General features: G+C 34.7%; 1 protein-coding gene across 4 annotated transcripts in view; it reads left to right on the forward strand.

Moving 5' to 3' along the window:
• CNTN1 (contactin 1) overlaps positions 1–19390 on the forward strand; it is a 382939-nt gene that overhangs the window by 220270 nt on the left and 143279 nt on the right. For all 4 annotated transcript variants that reach the window (XM_054444281.2, XM_054444282.2, XM_063672631.1 and 1 more), the window contains exons 2-6: positions 382–518; positions 2081–2113; positions 10645–10777; positions 13368–13540; positions 15660–15755. In XM_054444281.2, coding sequence (XP_054300256.1) covers positions 458–518; positions 2081–2113; positions 10645–10777; positions 13368–13540; positions 15660–15755 — 496 coding nt within the window. In that variant the 5' untranslated portion in view covers positions 382–457. The remainder of the gene's footprint in view (positions 1–381; positions 519–2080; positions 2114–10644; positions 10778–13367; positions 13541–15659; positions 15756–19390) is intronic.

Genomic DNA, 19390 nt, shown 5'->3' on the forward strand with positions numbered 1-19390 from the left:
GTGAATGATATCAAAATGTTTACAACTGTGCTATTTGTAGAAAAGAATCATTATACTCAATGGTTACAGAGGAAAAGAAACCTAAACACATGATTGACTGACCCTCGTGATTGCATTGTGTCAACACTAGGATGTCAGCTGAAGCCTTCTGATACTGACTCCACTCTTTGCATTACACGGTGTTTACAAATATATTTAAATAAATGAAAACTTATTCTACAAACAAAAAACATAAAATCACATAGGTTAATAATGTTTTCCTCAAATGATGAACGTTTCCCATTTCCTTCCCTTTCTTTCTTCTCCTCTTCTCCTCTCCCTTTCCTTCCCCTCTCCTTCCTTCTATTTCTTTCCTTCTTCTCGTTTTCTTTCTTGATGCAGGTGTTTAAAATTATCCAACTGCCATAAAGCTAAATTCTTTTTTGGAAAATTGAACCGAACTTCTGCTGAATACAAGATGAAAATGTGGTTGCTGGTCAGTCATCTTGTTATAATATCTATTACTACCTGTCTAGCAGGTAAGAAATATCCTTTGTATATTCTACATATATTATGTCAACATAATTGATATGTGTGATTACTTTATTAAATGTGTTGTATGAAGTAAAAATTCTTATTTTCTCTTGACATCTGGGTCAGATAAGTAGATAAATATGTATTAAGGGTGACCCTATTTCCTTTTTAGTTTCAATTAAGACTTCACAAAACATTGTCAGTCTTGGGGAATAGTGTGCTGGTGAATGTTGAAAATCTAGATCTCTGGGGAGATCTCTGGACTGTAGCATTTTTCTGTTACTGGGGAGTAAATTCTCCTACCATGGCCGGTTTCAACTTGACATCATTTAATGTGGAACTGGAAAGATGTGCAACAGCTCAGCAGTCTGTAGTATTTTCACCACTCTGACATAAGTAACCACAATGGCAAAGAGAATATAAAATATAGTAAATAAAAGAGAGAAAGCAATGGGTTTTAAGCATGTTCCCTTTGTTCTTAGTATAATTTATTCATTTGTAAATTAATACAATTTTTAATACTGGCCATGTTTAACAACTGAGTCACAAAATTTCTGAAAATTAATAATCACTTCTTAAGAGCTATAAGTAGATGCAACACTCTACCGAATCTTACAACTCTTTTACCAATTTGATCAATATAATTTAAAAAATGATTAAAGTAATCTAGAGTGTGTGTAGGGACATAAGACTAATAAAACGATTTTGAGAGTGCCTTCATTTTAGGACAAAGAAATATTATATTTCTGTCTTTCAAAGGCAAGTGTGAAGCATTCAGACCTATTTCCTACAATGAGAGGCACATCATATCTTTATCTGAAAAATCGATGTAATTACCCAACTAGTGCTTATTGAGCTAGTTCATTATTATGAAAGTATCAGAAAAATTGAATTCTAACAATCAATTTTTCTAATACTTTCGTGTTAATGACCTAACCCCATAGATACTTGTTGAGTGACTGTTTTGTTCAAGATATAAATGGTCCTCATTCTTTTGTATATAAATCCCCACTGATCACTTTAATGATTAATCTGATGGGCATCATTATTAAGAACATAAAAAAATTATTTTATTTTGGGGAATAATTTTTATTATGCTCACTCCAAAACTCAGAAAAGATAATTTCATTAGTACTTAAGGATTTTAATGACATTGATAAATATATATTTTGTAACCAGGGTAATTATGCACACACACCCACATACATATATGTAATTACATGCATAATATATTTACATATATTACATATATAATGTAAATATAATGAAGAAAAAATTTGGTAAAGCCATTGTGAAGTCTCATTTTTGTGAATAAAATACAACAAAAATTATCTTGTTAGTACTGAAAATTCATACAAATTCTACTGACTGCAAACTTTGGTGCTGCAACTATCAATGTAAAGATAAGAAATAAATATCCACACAGCTGTGAAGATACTTCAACCTTTATAGTAAAGAGTCACTACTCTCATTCCATTGTCTAGCATCTCAGCTATTTAAGTAATGTTTGAAACCACAATTCAAATAATTGCTTCAGGATCAAAATTGTTTTTTCTTTCATTTTTAGAGTTTACATGGTATAGAAGATATGGTCATGGAGGTAAGTTGACCAAAGAGTAAACCTTGTAAACATCTTTTCTCTATTGAATCATATTTTATCTCTGCTTTAAGCTATTAACTCTCTAAACTTTAAGGCAAATGGTTAATGTTAGATCACTATGAAATTTTGTAAGGTGGTCATTCTGAGATTATAAGCAAACTGTTTGTTGAATGAGTGGATACCTCATAAAATAAATATCCTATTAGAGGACTGTAGCAAATGGAAAATATTCAATGTGGCTGGCATTTTTTCCTGCATGCTTTGTAACAATGCTATGCCACTAAATTTGGAAGCAATATTTTAAAATTTGTAAGCATTGAACTTATTTTTGAAAGCCTCTTGCTTTGTTGCAAGGGAGATAACTAAACTTAGTAAACTTGGAATCTTAAGATTCAGTTCAATTAAAAGTCCACAGATATTGCAAAATTTATTGTTTAATAATCCTCCCAGTTTAGAGCCTACTTCAACCACCAAACAGATATTGCAGAAATAAAGTCAGGATGGTATACTGGAAAAAATACAGAGTCTAGAGTAAGACCAACCTGAATTTGCATTTTCAGCTCAGTACTCACTAGATGATCTTATTATCTTGTGTAAATTATATAACTTCTATGAGTTTCAACTTTCCAATATGTAAAAATCACAGAATTGTTGTGAGGACTAAAAAATGAATTGCACTGATAACTTGTAGCGTAATGACTGGCAAGTAGGTGCTTAATGGGTGTAGCAGCACTAGTAACTTATAAAAGCCACTGCGTCACGGTAGAAGAATGAAAAATCATGAAGAATCACTGAACAACCAGTGCTAGAGCTTGCATGCCAAATCATGGTTACCCATTGTGTTAGTCTGTTTTCACGCTGCTGATAAAGACATACCCCAGACTGGGAAGAAAAAGAAGTTTAATTGGACATACAGTTCCACATGGCTGGGGAGGCCTCAGAATTATGGCAGGAGGCGAAAGGCACTTATTTATTTATTTATTTATTTATTTATTTTTGAGATGGAGTCTCGCTCTGTCGCCCAGGCTGGAGTGCAGCGGCGCGATCTCGGCTCACTGCAACCTCTGCCTCCCGGGTTCACGCCATTCTCCTGCCTCAGCCTCGCGAGTAGCTGGGACTACAGGCACCCGCCACCACGCCCGGCTAATTTTTTGTATTTTTAGTAGAGGCGGGGTTTCACCATATTAGCCAGGATGGTCTCAATCTCCTGACCTCGTGATCCGCCCACCTCAGCTTCCTAAAGAGCTAGGATTACAGGCGTGAGCCACCGTGCCGGGTCGCAAAAGGCACTTCTTACATGGCCGCAGCAAAAAAAAAAAAAAAAAAAAAAAAATGGGGAAGAAGCAAAAGCGGAAATCCCTGATAAACCCATCAGATCTTGTGAGACTTATTCACTAGGTATTTTTTAAAAATAGCCTATGGCTGCTTTTTCCAATTCCTTGACCCATATTATCCTTTTAATCTGCTGCAATCAGTGTTTCCCACGACCGCTCAACAAAAACTGCCTCATTCAGGTCTCTAATGTCACACATTGTAAGTCCAATGGTCAACTCTCAGGCTTCCTACTTAACCGGCTGGCAGCAGTGCTGCAGTTCCAGGTATCATACAGAGACATAACAATGTCTTGTAGGCAAATAGAGCATGCTTATTTTTTTCTTGTATCTATCTACCTTTAAAAACAAGGAGACCTTTCCCAGAAACCTTACACTACAGGTCCAGAGTTGGGTCACACATTCACCACCAAGCCCATCGTTAGCAAGAGTAATGGCATCACTCCCTGTCAACCTTTACTTCTGAGTCATTTGAGGGATAGGTTGATCCTTGAACTAAGCTGAGCTTTGTCATGAAGGTAAACGGCAGAAGAGGAGCTAATTAGTCAACCAACAATGTCTGCTGAATTACTCAGGTGAATTGAAATTGAGATTTTTCTCACAAATGAAAAAGTTATATCCAATATGTCATCCAGCATATATAATGGTTTTAATGATTATTTTACAGCAACATTAGTAACTAGTGTTCAAATATATATATTAAAACAAAAACATTTTAAATTTGAAAAACAAAGTACATAAAAGATTATAACAAAATCAAAACCAACTTCACTCTTCGTGTCTTTAAGAATATTTTTCTTCTTAATTTTTTTTAGATTTTGTGAAAGCAATATTGTATTCTACCGAGATAAGAGCAAATATGAATAAGTTGCACATAATCTGTAATGTTTAGATATTTAATTAATAACTAAATCATTTGACAGCAAATATTTTAGATGCTTTTTTCCACTTGTGGTCTGCATTTACTTTACTTTCGGAAAGAAAAAAAACCCTGCAGCTATTGTAGGACCAACTTACACCCAGGCTAATCTAAAATGAAAATAAGTATCTTTAATTCCTTTGTAATTCATTGAGAAAAAGTATCTTAAAAAAGAAATAAAATAGCAGTATAATATATATTTTGTAAGAATTGGGATATGAAATAATATATAATTTATACTTTGCACATTTAGAGTTACAATATGACTGTATAATATCCAAAGCTAATATTTTTTAAAAAGCTATCTTCATTGCTTAGCTGTAGGCAGGGCAGGTAGAACATTTCATATATCTTTACAGTACTTACACCAAGATTTCCTGTATATTTTTTCAACTAGACTCACATCAGTCACTAAGAATTATTTTCAGTACATATTTCTATCTCTAAATATGATTGACATTTTATAGCAGCCAATGACCTGTCACTATTTTGATATATGGTCCCACATAGCCCCATTAATCAAAATAGACTAGAGTTAGACTGAAACAGGACGAGTTCTGGAAGTTGGCCCACCAGCCCAGTCATGCTATATATTAGGATGTAGTAAGACATGAGGTAGGTGTCAGAAGATGCCCAGCCAGGTATGTAAAACAGAGTCTAGATGCTTCAGAGGTGGGTCATAGGACAAGGAAGTAGTTCCTCTAGAGAGATGTGACAGGCGCCCCTTGGGCAGGTAAAGCCAAGCAAGGAGAATTTAGTTCACTTAACTTTCATCTAACCTGACTATATTCTTTATTCTAATAACGGTATTTCTGCAAGTTTTTGAGACCAACTCCTTACTTTGTATGTTTAGTTATGGAAAAGTACTGCAATGTTATCTATTACCCATGACCCTAAAAAATTGGGGCACCAGAGTATTTAAAAGCTAAGCCCATCTTCTCTTATCAGCAGGAAACTGTTGGCAGTGGAGATAGGAAGCTGCAATATGTGGAAGAAGGATGCTTTGTGACAATTTAAATATTATCTCATTTAGAGATTTTCAAGAAAGCTTACACCACTCCCTACCCAATAATCACTGTAATACTGTAAATGTAAAAATTTCCATTTTAGTCTTTTGAAATTTTGATGCCATCACCTTTTGCTAATAGATTTTTCCTAGGACTCTTCTTATAACATGCTTATGTAAAATTGTGTTTACTAACTAACAGATTGAGGTGACATGTAATAGAATGGGAAGTGGAGTTTGTCTCAAAAAGTATATAAAATGAATACAAATATCTCTGAAGCACAAATCATAATTTTACTTTCAATTTCCGGAAATAGAATAGGAATATTATAGTGGACACTCTCCACATAGTGATAGGTGAAGTAATCCCATTTGAGATTATATAATTATATTAATGGTGAAAGTGAGAATGAAAGAACAGTAACTTTTGCCTCTCATTTACATTAGTAAATATGACTGCAAATATTCATACATTATTTATTTCTATCTTAATCTTTTCGATCACATTTAAGAAATGTACTTATGTCTGCAATAGATTTATGATAATCACATTATCTGGTAGGAAGTAAATGTATTTGCATTAAAAGCAGATCAAAATAGTGATATGAAGTGTTAAAGCTTCAATTAGCTTGAGAGGTCACCTATAACTTTGTGCTCCTTTTAAGAAGAATCTATCTAGTAAAAGAAAGGAATGTATTTAAAAAATAATTTTCATTGTTAAAAACACAATCTCTATCTGTGGTTTGTTTCTTATGCCTTTTAACCTCATAATACTTCCAAACCATCAAAATTTGTCATCTAAGTGTTTCCATGGCTGTAGAAAAAAATCAATAGATGACAGTATTTTCTGTAGGCTGAGAACATAATGCTTACATTACTGGATCCTTTGCTGAGCTTTGTATTGAAATATCCTTCAAAATTCTTTTCCCTGCATCTGAGCACCCTAGTTGAGCTAGCATGGTCAGAAACTAAGGTACAGCCTGCAAGGGAGACATGAGGATCATATTCAAGAGGTTCATGCTGAACCTGGCAATGCAATACAGATGCTTGTTTTGAGTAGTTTTTCTTTCAAGGGCCCAAATATGTTCCTAAAATAAAATATATACAGTAATTGCTAAACCATCAAACAGAATACATTATGTGATTCAGGCTTGAAAAGTTTAGAAAAGCAAGAAGCATATCGTTATGAAATAAAATCCTTAATAGAAAAATGAATGTGATGTGAAGTGTGTCCTATTCTGCTTTTTGTTCTAGGAAAGAGCAAAGGGAAATATCTTAACTGCAATATTCTCTCAATGTGAAAAATAATTTCAGTATTTTCTTGGAGATTCGCTTCTTATTTTAATCCCTGAAAGCTTGCATTGTCTGTTCCTATAAAGGTCAAATATAAGTGGGAGTATTGGGAAATATGTACATATAATTTGTGAAAGGTATTACAACTGAGAAGAAAAAGTAGCGTAAGGCACCAATATTATCCAGTTTGGCCGATAAAATTCACTCCAAAATTGTATATCCCCTTTGAGGGTTTGCTCATTCCTTATATATAGGAATAACCCTATATACACACACAGTATAACCTTATAGGGATAGCCTCATCATTATTAGTATGTGACATTCTATAATTTTCAGTGAAAATTTTCCTTGCTAGCACCTTTTTCTTTTTTAAAAAATACATATTATTAAGATAAAAAAGCTACTTAAAACATATTCTCGGTTTTCTAAAAGCTGACCAACTTTTATCTCAAAAGCATAATATACCTTAAATGAAAGGATACATTATCAAAAGAAATATTTAAGACTACTCATTTCATTAAAATATGAAAATCTACTAACTAATCTTTACATAGAAATATGTTCATGTGAATCTGTCTTTATTGTATTTGAAGGCGCCAAGCAGTACTTTCAATAATCAAGCAGTTCTGAATGACCATAACTCACCTTACTTCAAGGAGATAAAAAAGCTTCTTTCAGGAAGCAAATGAAATTATAAATTAAATTCAGAATTCTGGACGATGACCCTCCATATAATGACACTTCTAGAAGCCACTTTAGAAGCAGACACTAGACAGGCCAGGGCTGTCTATTTCTACATTGGAAGTACAATTGTGTAACTGGTCTTTATTAATGTAAGCCTGTACCTCTTGAGATGAGTTCATATTTTAGGAAGTCATATTTAATCACTACTATATTCCCCATTATTAAATGAGACTGATATTTAGTTTCTAAAAAATCTTTCCAATGTACTGCTTGTAGAATGCAAGTCGGAGAAGGTTCAAAGGAAAACTCTTAACCCTGAAGACCTGAGATTCTCTTAACGATGTCTTTCACTGAGCAGATCTTTTGATTTTAAGAAAATCCAACTTAATCCTTTTTTTTTCTCTTTGATAGATCATGCTTTTGGTGTTGTGTCTAAAAACTTATTGAAGTACCCAAAGTCAGATCAAGGACAGCTAACACCTATAGTGTATCAAATTGTTGCTCCCAACGTGACCATCTGAAATTTCTGTGCTACCACTGTTGTAAGAAGTGGAAACTCAAGATCCAATCCAGTGCAGATTAGTGGCCTTATGTTTAAAGTGTATGCATACTTGCAACACACATTCATTTCTCCTTAAATCTCCTTACATGTATAGCCTTCTCCATTGGTAATAACATTTACATCATCACCAGGCTTGTCGCATAAGTATCAAAGTACTTAGAAGATCTTTATGAACTTTACACTCCCCTAAGCAATATTTATTTTTAGTTTTTTAAATGTTTATGAACTTAGACTTAAAAAAATTGTTTTAAAATAATTCACACTAAAGTCATTATTTATCAAGGATTATAGTGGGAATAGAAATTATCTTACCTTCAAGAAGAGAATCTAGATATATTGATTTCTCTACTTGTCTTTTTAAGCATTTTTATATGCATTGAGAAGAAACAACAAGATCTTCAAATTGGCAGGTGTTACTAAATTGCTCCAGTCAGAAAACCTGTGCAATTGGGAGAGACTCAAGGAATAGCTTATGAAATTTTCAAGCTGAGAAGAAAAATAGCATATGATTTTTATCAGTGATAAACATGGTCATTTCTTTCAGAAATCAGAAAATCCAGACCTTCCATAAAAAATGAAAGTCTTCAGTAATCAGGACTCAGGATTCATTTCTCATTTTTTCCCTGCTGTGCTGTTACAGCCTGAATAGCCAGAAAATATCAGGCATCTTCAGTAAAAGTATTAGAAGTGAAGCAGAAAACATTATATTCATTTATGGCTTTTACAACCTCAAGAAGGATATGGAACTAGAGACAACCTACAACACAACTTTCAAAATTATTAGCAGAGAGCATCTCTGTGACTACCTCATATTTGTAATCTTAATAATAATTGTGTTAGGCACATGGAGTCCTTAGGACATATGCTCATGTTCCTTTCTTTTCTGAATGTACAAACCCTGTAAAACAAATTGCTTGCCTAAGACAATAACTAGAAAAGTTCCTGGCAGGAGCTAAGTCTCAGTTCCTCTCATTCTTCTGATTCTGATCCAGCTATTTCCTATCTGAAATAGGAAGGTGGTTATGGAATATGTCTGAGGTCTATAAACTATTGAATAAAAGTTTCAGCAAATTTCAACCAAGAATGAGGCAGCTCCCTTTGAAACATTTTCGGTTAACTTATTAATTAAATAAATTAATTCTTCATACCAGTGGTGGGGGCGGGAGAGGGCAGAACTAACTTGAGGATTTTAATAACCATCTATATGTACAACAAAAATGTACTGAGTGTCCCAAACAACACAGTGCTAATAGCACCAGAGATACAAGAGTGAAAACTTGGCTTTTGGTTTTTAGAAGCTTCATGATTAGTTGAATAGCTTATATACATAAGAAACATAAACTAAATTTTGAAGAGATTGACAAATTCATGAGAGTGTTTTTAAAATTAGCATTTATTCACTGCTGATTATAAGCCAGGTACACTGCCATCTTTCATGAATTGTCTCAAAATAATTCTGATAATAACCTTATCAGGTAGATTTTATTATCCCCATTTTATAAAGAGTGATACTGAGCTTTGGAGAGATTAAATAATTTGTCCAAAGGCACGCTGATAATGTTACTGAGACAAGATTTAAATGACATAATGAAACTATTTGTTCAAAAGGAAGCTGGAACAGCACTCTCATCTTCAAGTTTAGTGTCACAGAAGACAAAATGTTTGTGTGCTATTGCCTTTACCTCTCTCTTAAAAAATAACTGGAGGAGTGAATCATGGCTTAGATTGGGCAGAGACATTCCAGTGACCTATAAGAATATTCGTTCTTTCTAGCCACACAGATGATTATTAATTCATTTGAGGCATATGGCTTTGCACTGTGCTCTGTAAATGCTGCCGCAGTGGTGGCATGTGAATGATTCTCTTCTCCTCATCCTGCTGTGAGGTGTCACTCTTCCCTTCCAGGGAGAATAGACCACCAGGAATAACTGCTTCTCAACACGGCTGTTTGTGATAAATTTTAAACCAGTTGTTCAGATCCAATATCCATGTAATTTATTGATTGATTGTTCTAGATGGTGCTGAGTGCCAATGCTAGTCGCATGTTTAGAAAAAAATCAACAAAAACTGGCTCAGAAAACAGACTCATTTTCTCAACATCAAGAAGCTCTCCTTCACATTCAGACTCTTGTTCAAAAATCATTAGGCTCCTTTTGTTTTCCAGACAACCCAGGAGAATGAGGTACACAGATGAAAGACGTAGCCACCTGTTCTCAAGCATTTGCAATCTAGCAGAACACAAAGTTGTACCAAGAATCATAGCAAGTGTATTAAGTACCATAACCTTTATGGGGAGCTACAGGAACTCAAAACAGGACCAGTACAAGCCAGGAGAGATGAGAGGTTTTGGCTTCCTGATGGAACTAACTATGGCTAGGTCACCAAAGGATCATGCAAATTTTGATAACACAAGAAAAGTAGAATGATGATTCTAGGAAAACCAAAAGCATATGCAGAAGCTCAGGGGCATGAAAGCACAGCTTGTTTGGGGAAGTGGAAAGTAGTTAAGTTTGGCAACACATGGTACATTTGGAGAAATGACAGGAGATGCACAGAAAATAATTTTAAGTGAAGAACCTGATGTTTGGCTCCATATTATGGAGGCAAATATCTTTGTTTTGAATTAAAATGGAGATTCTGTTTCTGATTTTTTTCAAGTAATTTTTTTTCAATGTTCTCAAATTTTCTTTGACTTATAAAGCAGTACAATGTAAAACAATTTTATATTTCTTGTAGTTTCTGAGGAAGACAAAGGATTTGGACCAATTTTTGAAGAGCAGCCAATCAATACCATTTATCCAGAGGAATCACTGGAAGGAAAAGTCTCACTCAACTGTAGGGCACGAGCCAGCCCTTTCCCGGTTTACAAGTAATTTACCTCACTTCTTTTTTCAGAGTGGAGTGTCAGAGTAATGATCACAGATCAGCATCTATGAACTTGTACAGATGTAATATAGTGCTTTCTGCAAATTCCATGGACATTAACAAAAATATTGGCATACAAACTATTTAAAAAGTTGTCTAATGCTCAAATAGCAGATTTTCTTAAATATATGCAAATAATTCTCTTACTATTTTTGGCACAGATAATGTTACTGGCATTTGACATTATCCACTTATAAATTGTATAATGGAAATCATGTTTTTAGGCCTATGAATGGTTACATAAAATTATGCATAATTTAAATATACAGATTTGAGGATAAAATGTTTTTGTTATGTACTGGCCTGGATAACTCATACCTACAGATATGGATAAATTTTTATATTAAGTACATTTAAAGATCTTGCACAAATAACTGTAGAAAGCACCATATTTTTCAACAGTCTCATATCTATATTCCACCCAACACAGCAAATTTCTTAAATGTCTCTACCTATAGGAAAATCTATATAAACATACCTCTTACTATTTTTCTGGGTTACATATGTATGCTATCAAAAACAACTTTATAAAAAGCAACAGTGAGTTTTCCTGCTTCAGTTGGGTCAGAAAGTATACTAACAGTTTCTCATCTGATGCAAAGAATGAGATGCAAAAATCAACCAAATGCCAGTGGATTTAAGTTTCACCTGTGCAATGGTTCCATGAAGACAAAACAAGTGACTGATGGAGAAATTGGGGGCTCTAGTGTGTTAATGTCACCTGACTTAATTGAAAGTTGTCACTCAACAAAGTTAATTTTAATATTTTTTCCTGGATACAAAAGTAACTTTCTATTATTATAAAAAGTTCTTATAAAAGAGAATATCCCCTTCCACCCATTTGATTCTAACAGTACTCAGTTTTTTCCTGCCTTTGGCTATAATTACAAAATTATTCTTAAGATAAAATGTGAATTTAGATACAAAATCACCATCCCATTGAAATTATTTTTATTGTTTCAATTTCATACATGGAAATATGATATAAGTAGGTATTTTATAAATTATAAATAACACACTTGTTCTCAAAATATTTGATGCACTAGACTTATTTCCACCCTTAAGCCATATATAATGAGAGCCTATTTGTCATTGACATGGAATAGTAGAACTAATAGGATCTGTAGAGGAGATCCAATCCAAGAAAATTTTACAGGAGAGGAAGCTGAATCCTGAATAAGTAAATTTGCTTGCTCAAGAACTAGTAAATCACACATCCAAGAATGAAACACAGTTTTTATGACTTCCAATGAGGTATGCAATTTTTTCATTATTTATCTATCTGGATAGATTGATAGAATCCCAAAAGCTCTTTCAGTGACACTTATTCTGTGACACTCTATTGTTAACATTCACACAAGGGACCTTAGCAAATCAGTCTCTAGGCTGGAACAGAGGCAACCAAAAGAAAGGGCTGCTCTCAGATAATGTTCTAGAAACATGGAAAAGGCTATGCTTCTCCTTGCTGCCCCCATCCCCCCACCCCACAGGCACAATAAAAAGCAAAGCTTTGCTTTGCCAGTAAGTCACCAACTGCCTCTCTCAGGTTGCACCCAGCACTGAAATTCCCACTTTGAGTTTGGCCTGGTTATCCATACACTAACAGACAGAACTGGAGAAGACAGATGTCCTGAGGACATGGAACTTTAAAAGATAAACCCTGATAAAGAATGATTATAAAATTATACAGTTGGTTCTCTTAGTTGAGAACTATTTTCTACATGCATTCTTTTCATCATCACATCAGAAAGTTAGATCCCTGTTTCCAGTCTATTTATAACACTATCCCTATCAGTTAATGCTCTGATTATCTGCAGCATGTCTTATATTGTTATGATATTATGTGGTTGGGGAGAAAAAGAATTGTTCCTCTTTTTTACTTTATTAAAAGTAATCTTAGAGTAATGAGAAAAGACATAAGTGACCACTAACTCTAGGCTGAGGAAAATCCAGTTTTACTTGTATATTTGTGGCTCGGAATACATTTTTAAAAACCCAACTGACTTTTATCATTTTCAAATTGCGTGACTGACCTCTAGTGGTCAGAATATGTCACTTATAGAGCAGAACCCAATGTCAGTTAGTTTGTTTTATTGAAAAATTACTTTGAAATTTAGAGTCAGATATTGATATTTTATATTTTATTTATGGTAGAACAATGCTTTTAATATTTTAGACAGTATATCTGCATATGTATGAATCTAACTGGTGCATAGATGGCTATCAATTACATCCCAAGAAATCAATTTATGGAGAAAAACTCAGCAAAAGATTTGTCACTTGAGATACCTCACAAAAAAAAGACAAAATACGTCATGTACTTTGATGTTTCCTTGTCTGTACTGGAGCTAAATTACAAATTATGGTCCTAGAGACTCAGAATTATAGAGTGCAAAGAAATACCACCTGAATCATATTCTTAATTGTCTGACTTCACGTGGAGCTGTACCCAAATTATTTTAGAACTGTGTTAGCTCCATAGAGTTTCTAGGTCTCATGACCTGTGATATGACCTTTGTGTCTTTTTCTCATAGATGGAGAATGAATAATGGGGACGTTGATCTCACAAGTGATCGATATAGTATGGTAGGAGGAAACCTTGTTATCAACAACCCTGACAAACAGAAAGATGCTGGAATCTACTACTGTTTAGCATCCAATAACTACGGGATGGTCAGAAGCACTGAAGCAACCCTGAGCTTTGGATGTAAGTAAACTGTAACTTTTAAAAAAGGGCAAGCATGTTCAGGTGAGTTCAGCAAGAAGAACAATCAAGAAAGGATAGTGAGAGGAAGGCATCATAAATGAGGTGGATCTTACAAGATGAGTGGACCCTAATTGTGTAATGGAGACAACAAAGCACCACAAGGCATACTATGAATGCACTTGAAACAGTGAAAGATGATGTTGTCAAATAAAGGAAGGCCAGCATCTGAGGATCTTGAATGACTCTTTAAAAATTAACATCAGGCTGGGCGCGGTGGCTCATGCCTGTAATCCCAGCACTTTGGGAGGCTGAGGCTGGTGGATCATGAGGTCAGGAGATCGAGACCATCCTGGCCAACATGGTGAAATTCTGTCTCTACTTAAAATACAAAAATTAGCTGGGCGTTGTGGCGTGTGCCTGTAATCCCAGCTACTCGGGAGGCTGAGGCAGGAGAATTGCTTGAACCCAGGAGGCGAAGGTTGAAGTAAGCCGAGATTGTGCCACTGCACTCCAGTCTGATGACAGAGCAAGACTCTGCCTAAAAAAAAAAGGCATCAATGGAAGCACCAAGCCATGTATTATCAAAGGGGCACTATCACCCCTAAGGGGGTGAAAATTGGCTTTTGGGGGAAGAAAATGTCACATATTGCAACATAATGGCTGTGACTCTTCAAAGATCAACCCAATATGACAATATTGTATTCCCTAATATTTAATTTCTAATAGTAGGAATAAATTTAATTATGTTTTAGTTAATTTATTTTAAATTTAAATTATATGAAACATTTCTTTTAATTAGGGCTAATAATGAAAAACTGTGCTAAGCTAAAAATTAGAGGTTGTTTTGAAAGAAAATTTTACACTAGGAGATGAGTTGGACCAGGTGAGCTCCAGTATGTGATTTAAGTCAGCACTTAAATCTTCTGCAAAATGAATTATAGGATGAAAACAATGTTTTAAGAAGTCCTTCATGGTAGGGTTTATCAGGAGGGAATGAGAGAGGTCCAGGAAGAAAAATAAGATTAAATTAGTGTGGTGAGAGTGGAAATTAAATAACATACATTAACCATAAGGAAAGAATTAACAGGTTGCATTGCACAAAAGGAAAGAAGACTGTACTTTTTTTTTTCCAAGCTATGTCTAGTCAGAGGGTAGAAACATTCTGTTCTCATTAATAATGGGATGGGAGCAAGAAAAACCAATTTCAAGGATGGCAGGAAGCATTTAAAGGGTTGCTTCACATGCAGAGGTTATCGTGATATTGAGTTATCCAAGTTGAAATGTCAAGTAAGCTATTGAGGATAGAGATGGCATTCAAGTAAGACACCAGGCCTAGAGAAGTAGATTTGAAAAGTCCTCTGCAAAAAAGTAACACTTAGAATAGATGAATTTTCAGAGGTATACACTTTATACTGAGAAAAGTAACAATTCAATGTTACAATTTGGGTGCTGATCACAGGTAAGGAACAGGAAGAGCGGCAGAAAAAAATAGAATGAGTATCAGTAAAACAAATGAAGAACTGGAAGAATATCAAGGAATCAAGTGAAATGTAAATTCCAAATACATAGAAAAGAGTAAAGAAAATAAGAACTGAAGCAAACCCAGAATTTGAGAAGGAGCAAGAGATTGGTCACTTTCACGTTCCCTAATGAGGGTCCTGCCTTTCACCCTTATTCCTTCCTGATATCCAAGTCCTCCCTCAGGAAGAGAAATACCCTTCAAATGAGTCCATTCCTCTAAGTCATTCCTTCTTACTTACTTTCTTTGGTAGGTCCCTGGTTTGTCTGATTTCATTGTATTTCCAGATACCCTGACTGAGATTCTCCCTAAGTCTGAAACAAAAGTCTTCAGGATATTTGTGATTTTCAGGGTTGTCAGAATTCTTATGCAGGCTGCTCCCAATATCCATAGACTTTGAGCTCATAACAGAACTTTTTAATAGTGTATACAAAATCTCAGCAATGTAAGAACGAGGAGCTGACTTTACTAGGTTTCACCAAACCACTGAGAAGTGCTGTATCTCACAAATGAGTTATTTGCTGAAAGGTAAAATTGATGAATATCTCTCTTTCTATTGACCAGAGAGTGAATGTTTCCCTTTTTTTCTTTTGTAATTAGATCTTGATCCTTTCCCACCTGAGGAACGTCCTGAGGTCAGAGTAAAAGAAGGGAAAGGAATGGTGCTTCTCTGTGACCCTCCATACCATTTTCCAGGTAAACTTAATTCCTCTCTGACTATTAGCATCTATGAAACAAAATGGACAAGTTTCCATTTTCTTAGTAATAATGCTACATTACTAATAATCATGGCTCATTATTAATTAAATGAGACTGAATATTTGCATACCTTGTAATGTGTCACTAATTGTTATGGACACTTCCTTTCTCAGCTCAGTCACCTGGCTCTAGTCCCAAGAATCTCTAATCATTTCAGTTTATAAACATATATATATATAGTATTATGTCATCATTAAAGTTCCTATTCCACAGGGAAATTCTGTTAGATTTTCTAGAAAATATTCCTGAAATAGAACAGTACCAATAAAGGATGTATAATTAATCATTTTCTTAACAAGTTAGTATCTGTGAAATACTGTGAACTGTATGTAACTAAACCCTAGAAGGGATAAAGACGTAATAAATTATTAATCTCCTTAGGAATACCAATCAGCAAGAATAATCATCTACCTTATAAATGGGGCTAAATTAAGTGTCATCTGTTATGAAATTCAACTTTGAATCTATGTTTTCTGTAATTTTATATGGCTAAGACAAAGGCCACCAAAGTGCTAATTAAAAGACGAATTCCTCATATACTTTCACCAATTTTCATTTATTTATCAAATATCTGTTTGAGACAATATATAAATACCTCTTTTCACAATTTAAAAATCATGTTTCTATTCTTGTAGTTCTAATATTGTGCCTTAAATTTGACTTTAAACATTTCCATAGAGAATGAAACGTAACAGGCTTTTAAACTCCATACAGGATTTTGTGTGGGATACATCAATCTGATGTGTGTGTGTGTACATATACACACACATATATTTCACACAAAATTATACATTATATATTCCACATGAAATTGTGTGTGTGTGTGTATATATATATATATATATATATAGTTGTGGTTGTTTACATATCAAATATTGGTGATTTTCTCCACAATAGGAGAAAGATGATTGCTTGATAAATGCAGGAGGTACATATAAAATTCAAAATTTTCTAACACCCTTTCAATAGAAAAACCTTTTTCTTAAGGAACCATTGAAACTACATATATATATATATTTTTTAAAAACCTACCATTTTCATAGCATTTCCCACAAAGTAATGACCAAAACTATCTAGTGACTACATTTGACCATATTCAATACTGGATGGACTTCACTGCATCACCCATTGACTCAGAAAATCTTTTATGAGTATTTGTTATACAGCAGGCACAATGTATGCCACAGAAATGCCTCAGTGGAGCAAAACAGGAAAAGCTACCAGCCTTCAGAGGTCTTCCACTGGGAGAGTCAGACATTAATAAGATAAATGGCTAAAAGACATGGCATGTTAGATATTGCTAAATAAGGAGATCTATATAGATAGATAGATAGATAGATAGATAGATAGATAGATAGATAGATAGATATAATGCAGGGAAGTGGGGAGAGTAAGTATTGAGGGGATGACTGAACTTAGGAGGAGCATCACTAGAAGGAAAGTTGGAATAAACACCTGAAGGAAGTAAAGGAGCTAACAATATGAGTATCCGAGAGAAGAGCATGCCAGGCAGATGCTGAGGTCAGACTATGGAAGACCAAGGAAGCCAGGGTGGCTGTCATACAGTGAATAAGGCAGAGGGTAGTAAGAAATGAAATAAGAGAGGTACAAGAGCTGCATTATGGAGGACCTTATGATCCATAGCAATTATTAATACTTTGGCTTTTACTTTGAATGCGATTTACATTGGAGGGCTTTAAGCAGAGGAGACACATGATATGACTTAAGTTATAGAAAGGTGACTCTGGTTACTGCTTTAAGAAAGGACCTGGGGAGGACAAAGGTGGAAACAGGAGATCAGTTTGGAGGTATTGTAATAGTTAAGTAGCATATGATGGGCCAGAGTGGCGGCAGTGGAGGTGGGAAGATAAATCCAAGCATATTCTAGATAAAACAGAATATACTAAATTCTATATAGAAATCCAGGTATATTTTGGTTAAATTCTAGGTATATTTTGAAGGAAAAGCCAAGAGGATTTGCTTGTTGACTTTCTGTGGTATATAAGATAAATACAAGAGTTGAGGGTGGCATAAAAGTTTTTGCCGTGAGCTCCTAAAAGAATGAAGTTGCCATTACTTCAGCTGAAGGAATAGGTGTGGACATGTTAAATGTGAAGCATCTGTTAAGCTTCCAAGTGGAAATCAAGGTGGCAGTTCTATATGTGTGTAGATGTCGGGGGTGATGGAATACCAATTTATGATTCATCATTCAATAAGTTGTTTTCAAAACCATGGGACTGCAATGTGATTACCTAGACTTCTGGGGCAAAAGCAAGAAGTGTCATATATCTACCGATAAAAGCAATATTTCTTAGGCATGTGCTGGCACTTACTGAAAAAATAATTTTATGGTTATTTATTGTTTAATCCAGTCTATAATCTGAGGAAAACAGATGGCTTTTGCAAAGATGGTTGATTTTATCATCTGTGTGGGGCTAGGAAAGACACAAAGAAGATGGTCTGTTGAGCCCTCGAAAGAACTAGATCAGGGCTTAGCTCTTGATTGACAAAATCACGTCTCATCCGTAAGTCGGAGAGTCAGGGTGGCTATTGCTCCAGTGTTGGTACAGCTTATTTTGGTGATGGTGGGTGGGGAAGGAGGTGAGAACATCAGTTCTGCCTCCCCTTTGCTGTATGACCTCAGGCAAGTCACTTCACCCTATTAGGCCTTGGATCCCCCATTTAAAAATGGCAAGAGCCATTCCTACCTTTGTTCTAATGATTGCTGACAGATTCTAACAAATTGCAATTATTGTTTTGTCCAAGTGAATGGCTTTAAAAATAAGTAAGATTTGTTAAATAAATTTAGATTAATTATATTGCAAGTCCCACAAATCCAAAGGCCACATCTATCTTGTTTAGCAGCACTTGGAAAGTACTCAGGTTTTGCAAAATAAATAAATTAGAGAATATACATTGGGCATTCAGTCAGTCAGACCAATTGTTCTGTAGTCCAAGACTTATGTTCATACAACATCATGACCATAACTTCTCGGATTCAGCATTTATCCCTTATAAGGATCAAGTACCATCACTTCTTTCATTCCTTTTCATACATCTCTTATGAATGGGGCACAGGAAAATGTCTTACATTTTAGAGAAACTGAGTAATAGAGTGACTAATTGGCCTGATAAAAGTCATACTGAGAATTAAAATTCAGGTCTCTGTATTCACATAACCACAGTGGATTCAGATTACTCTAAATGCATTTTGTGGGCAGTATCTTTCATACATTCTACAGTTACAAAAGTCCTTTCTCTGTAAGGAAATACACACTTTCTTGACATTTTTGGCTTTGGTGGTGGGGCAGAGGGAGTGGGAATTTAATTTTTAACAGAAATCCTTACAAAATTTGGATTTACATCTCAGCTGAGAATAGGAAATATTATTTCAGAATCAGAAAAGATCAAAGTCTTCTTTTAAATGTACTATACATATCAGCTTGGATGAAAGACTGCTTAATACTCCTTTCTGAATGTGATACTTCTTTATTTATCCCAGGAGCCCTCATTTAAGAAATTTAAGCAGCTCCTTAAATATTTTCCTATACTAATTATCCTGTGACCCTAAA

The sequence above is a fragment of the Pongo pygmaeus genome, chromosome 10 (genome assembly GCF_028885625.2).
Source record: "Pongo pygmaeus isolate AG05252 chromosome 10, NHGRI_mPonPyg2-v2.0_pri, whole genome shotgun sequence".
In the NCBI taxonomy this organism is placed as follows: Eukaryota; Metazoa; Chordata; class Mammalia; order Primates; family Hominidae; genus Pongo; species Pongo pygmaeus.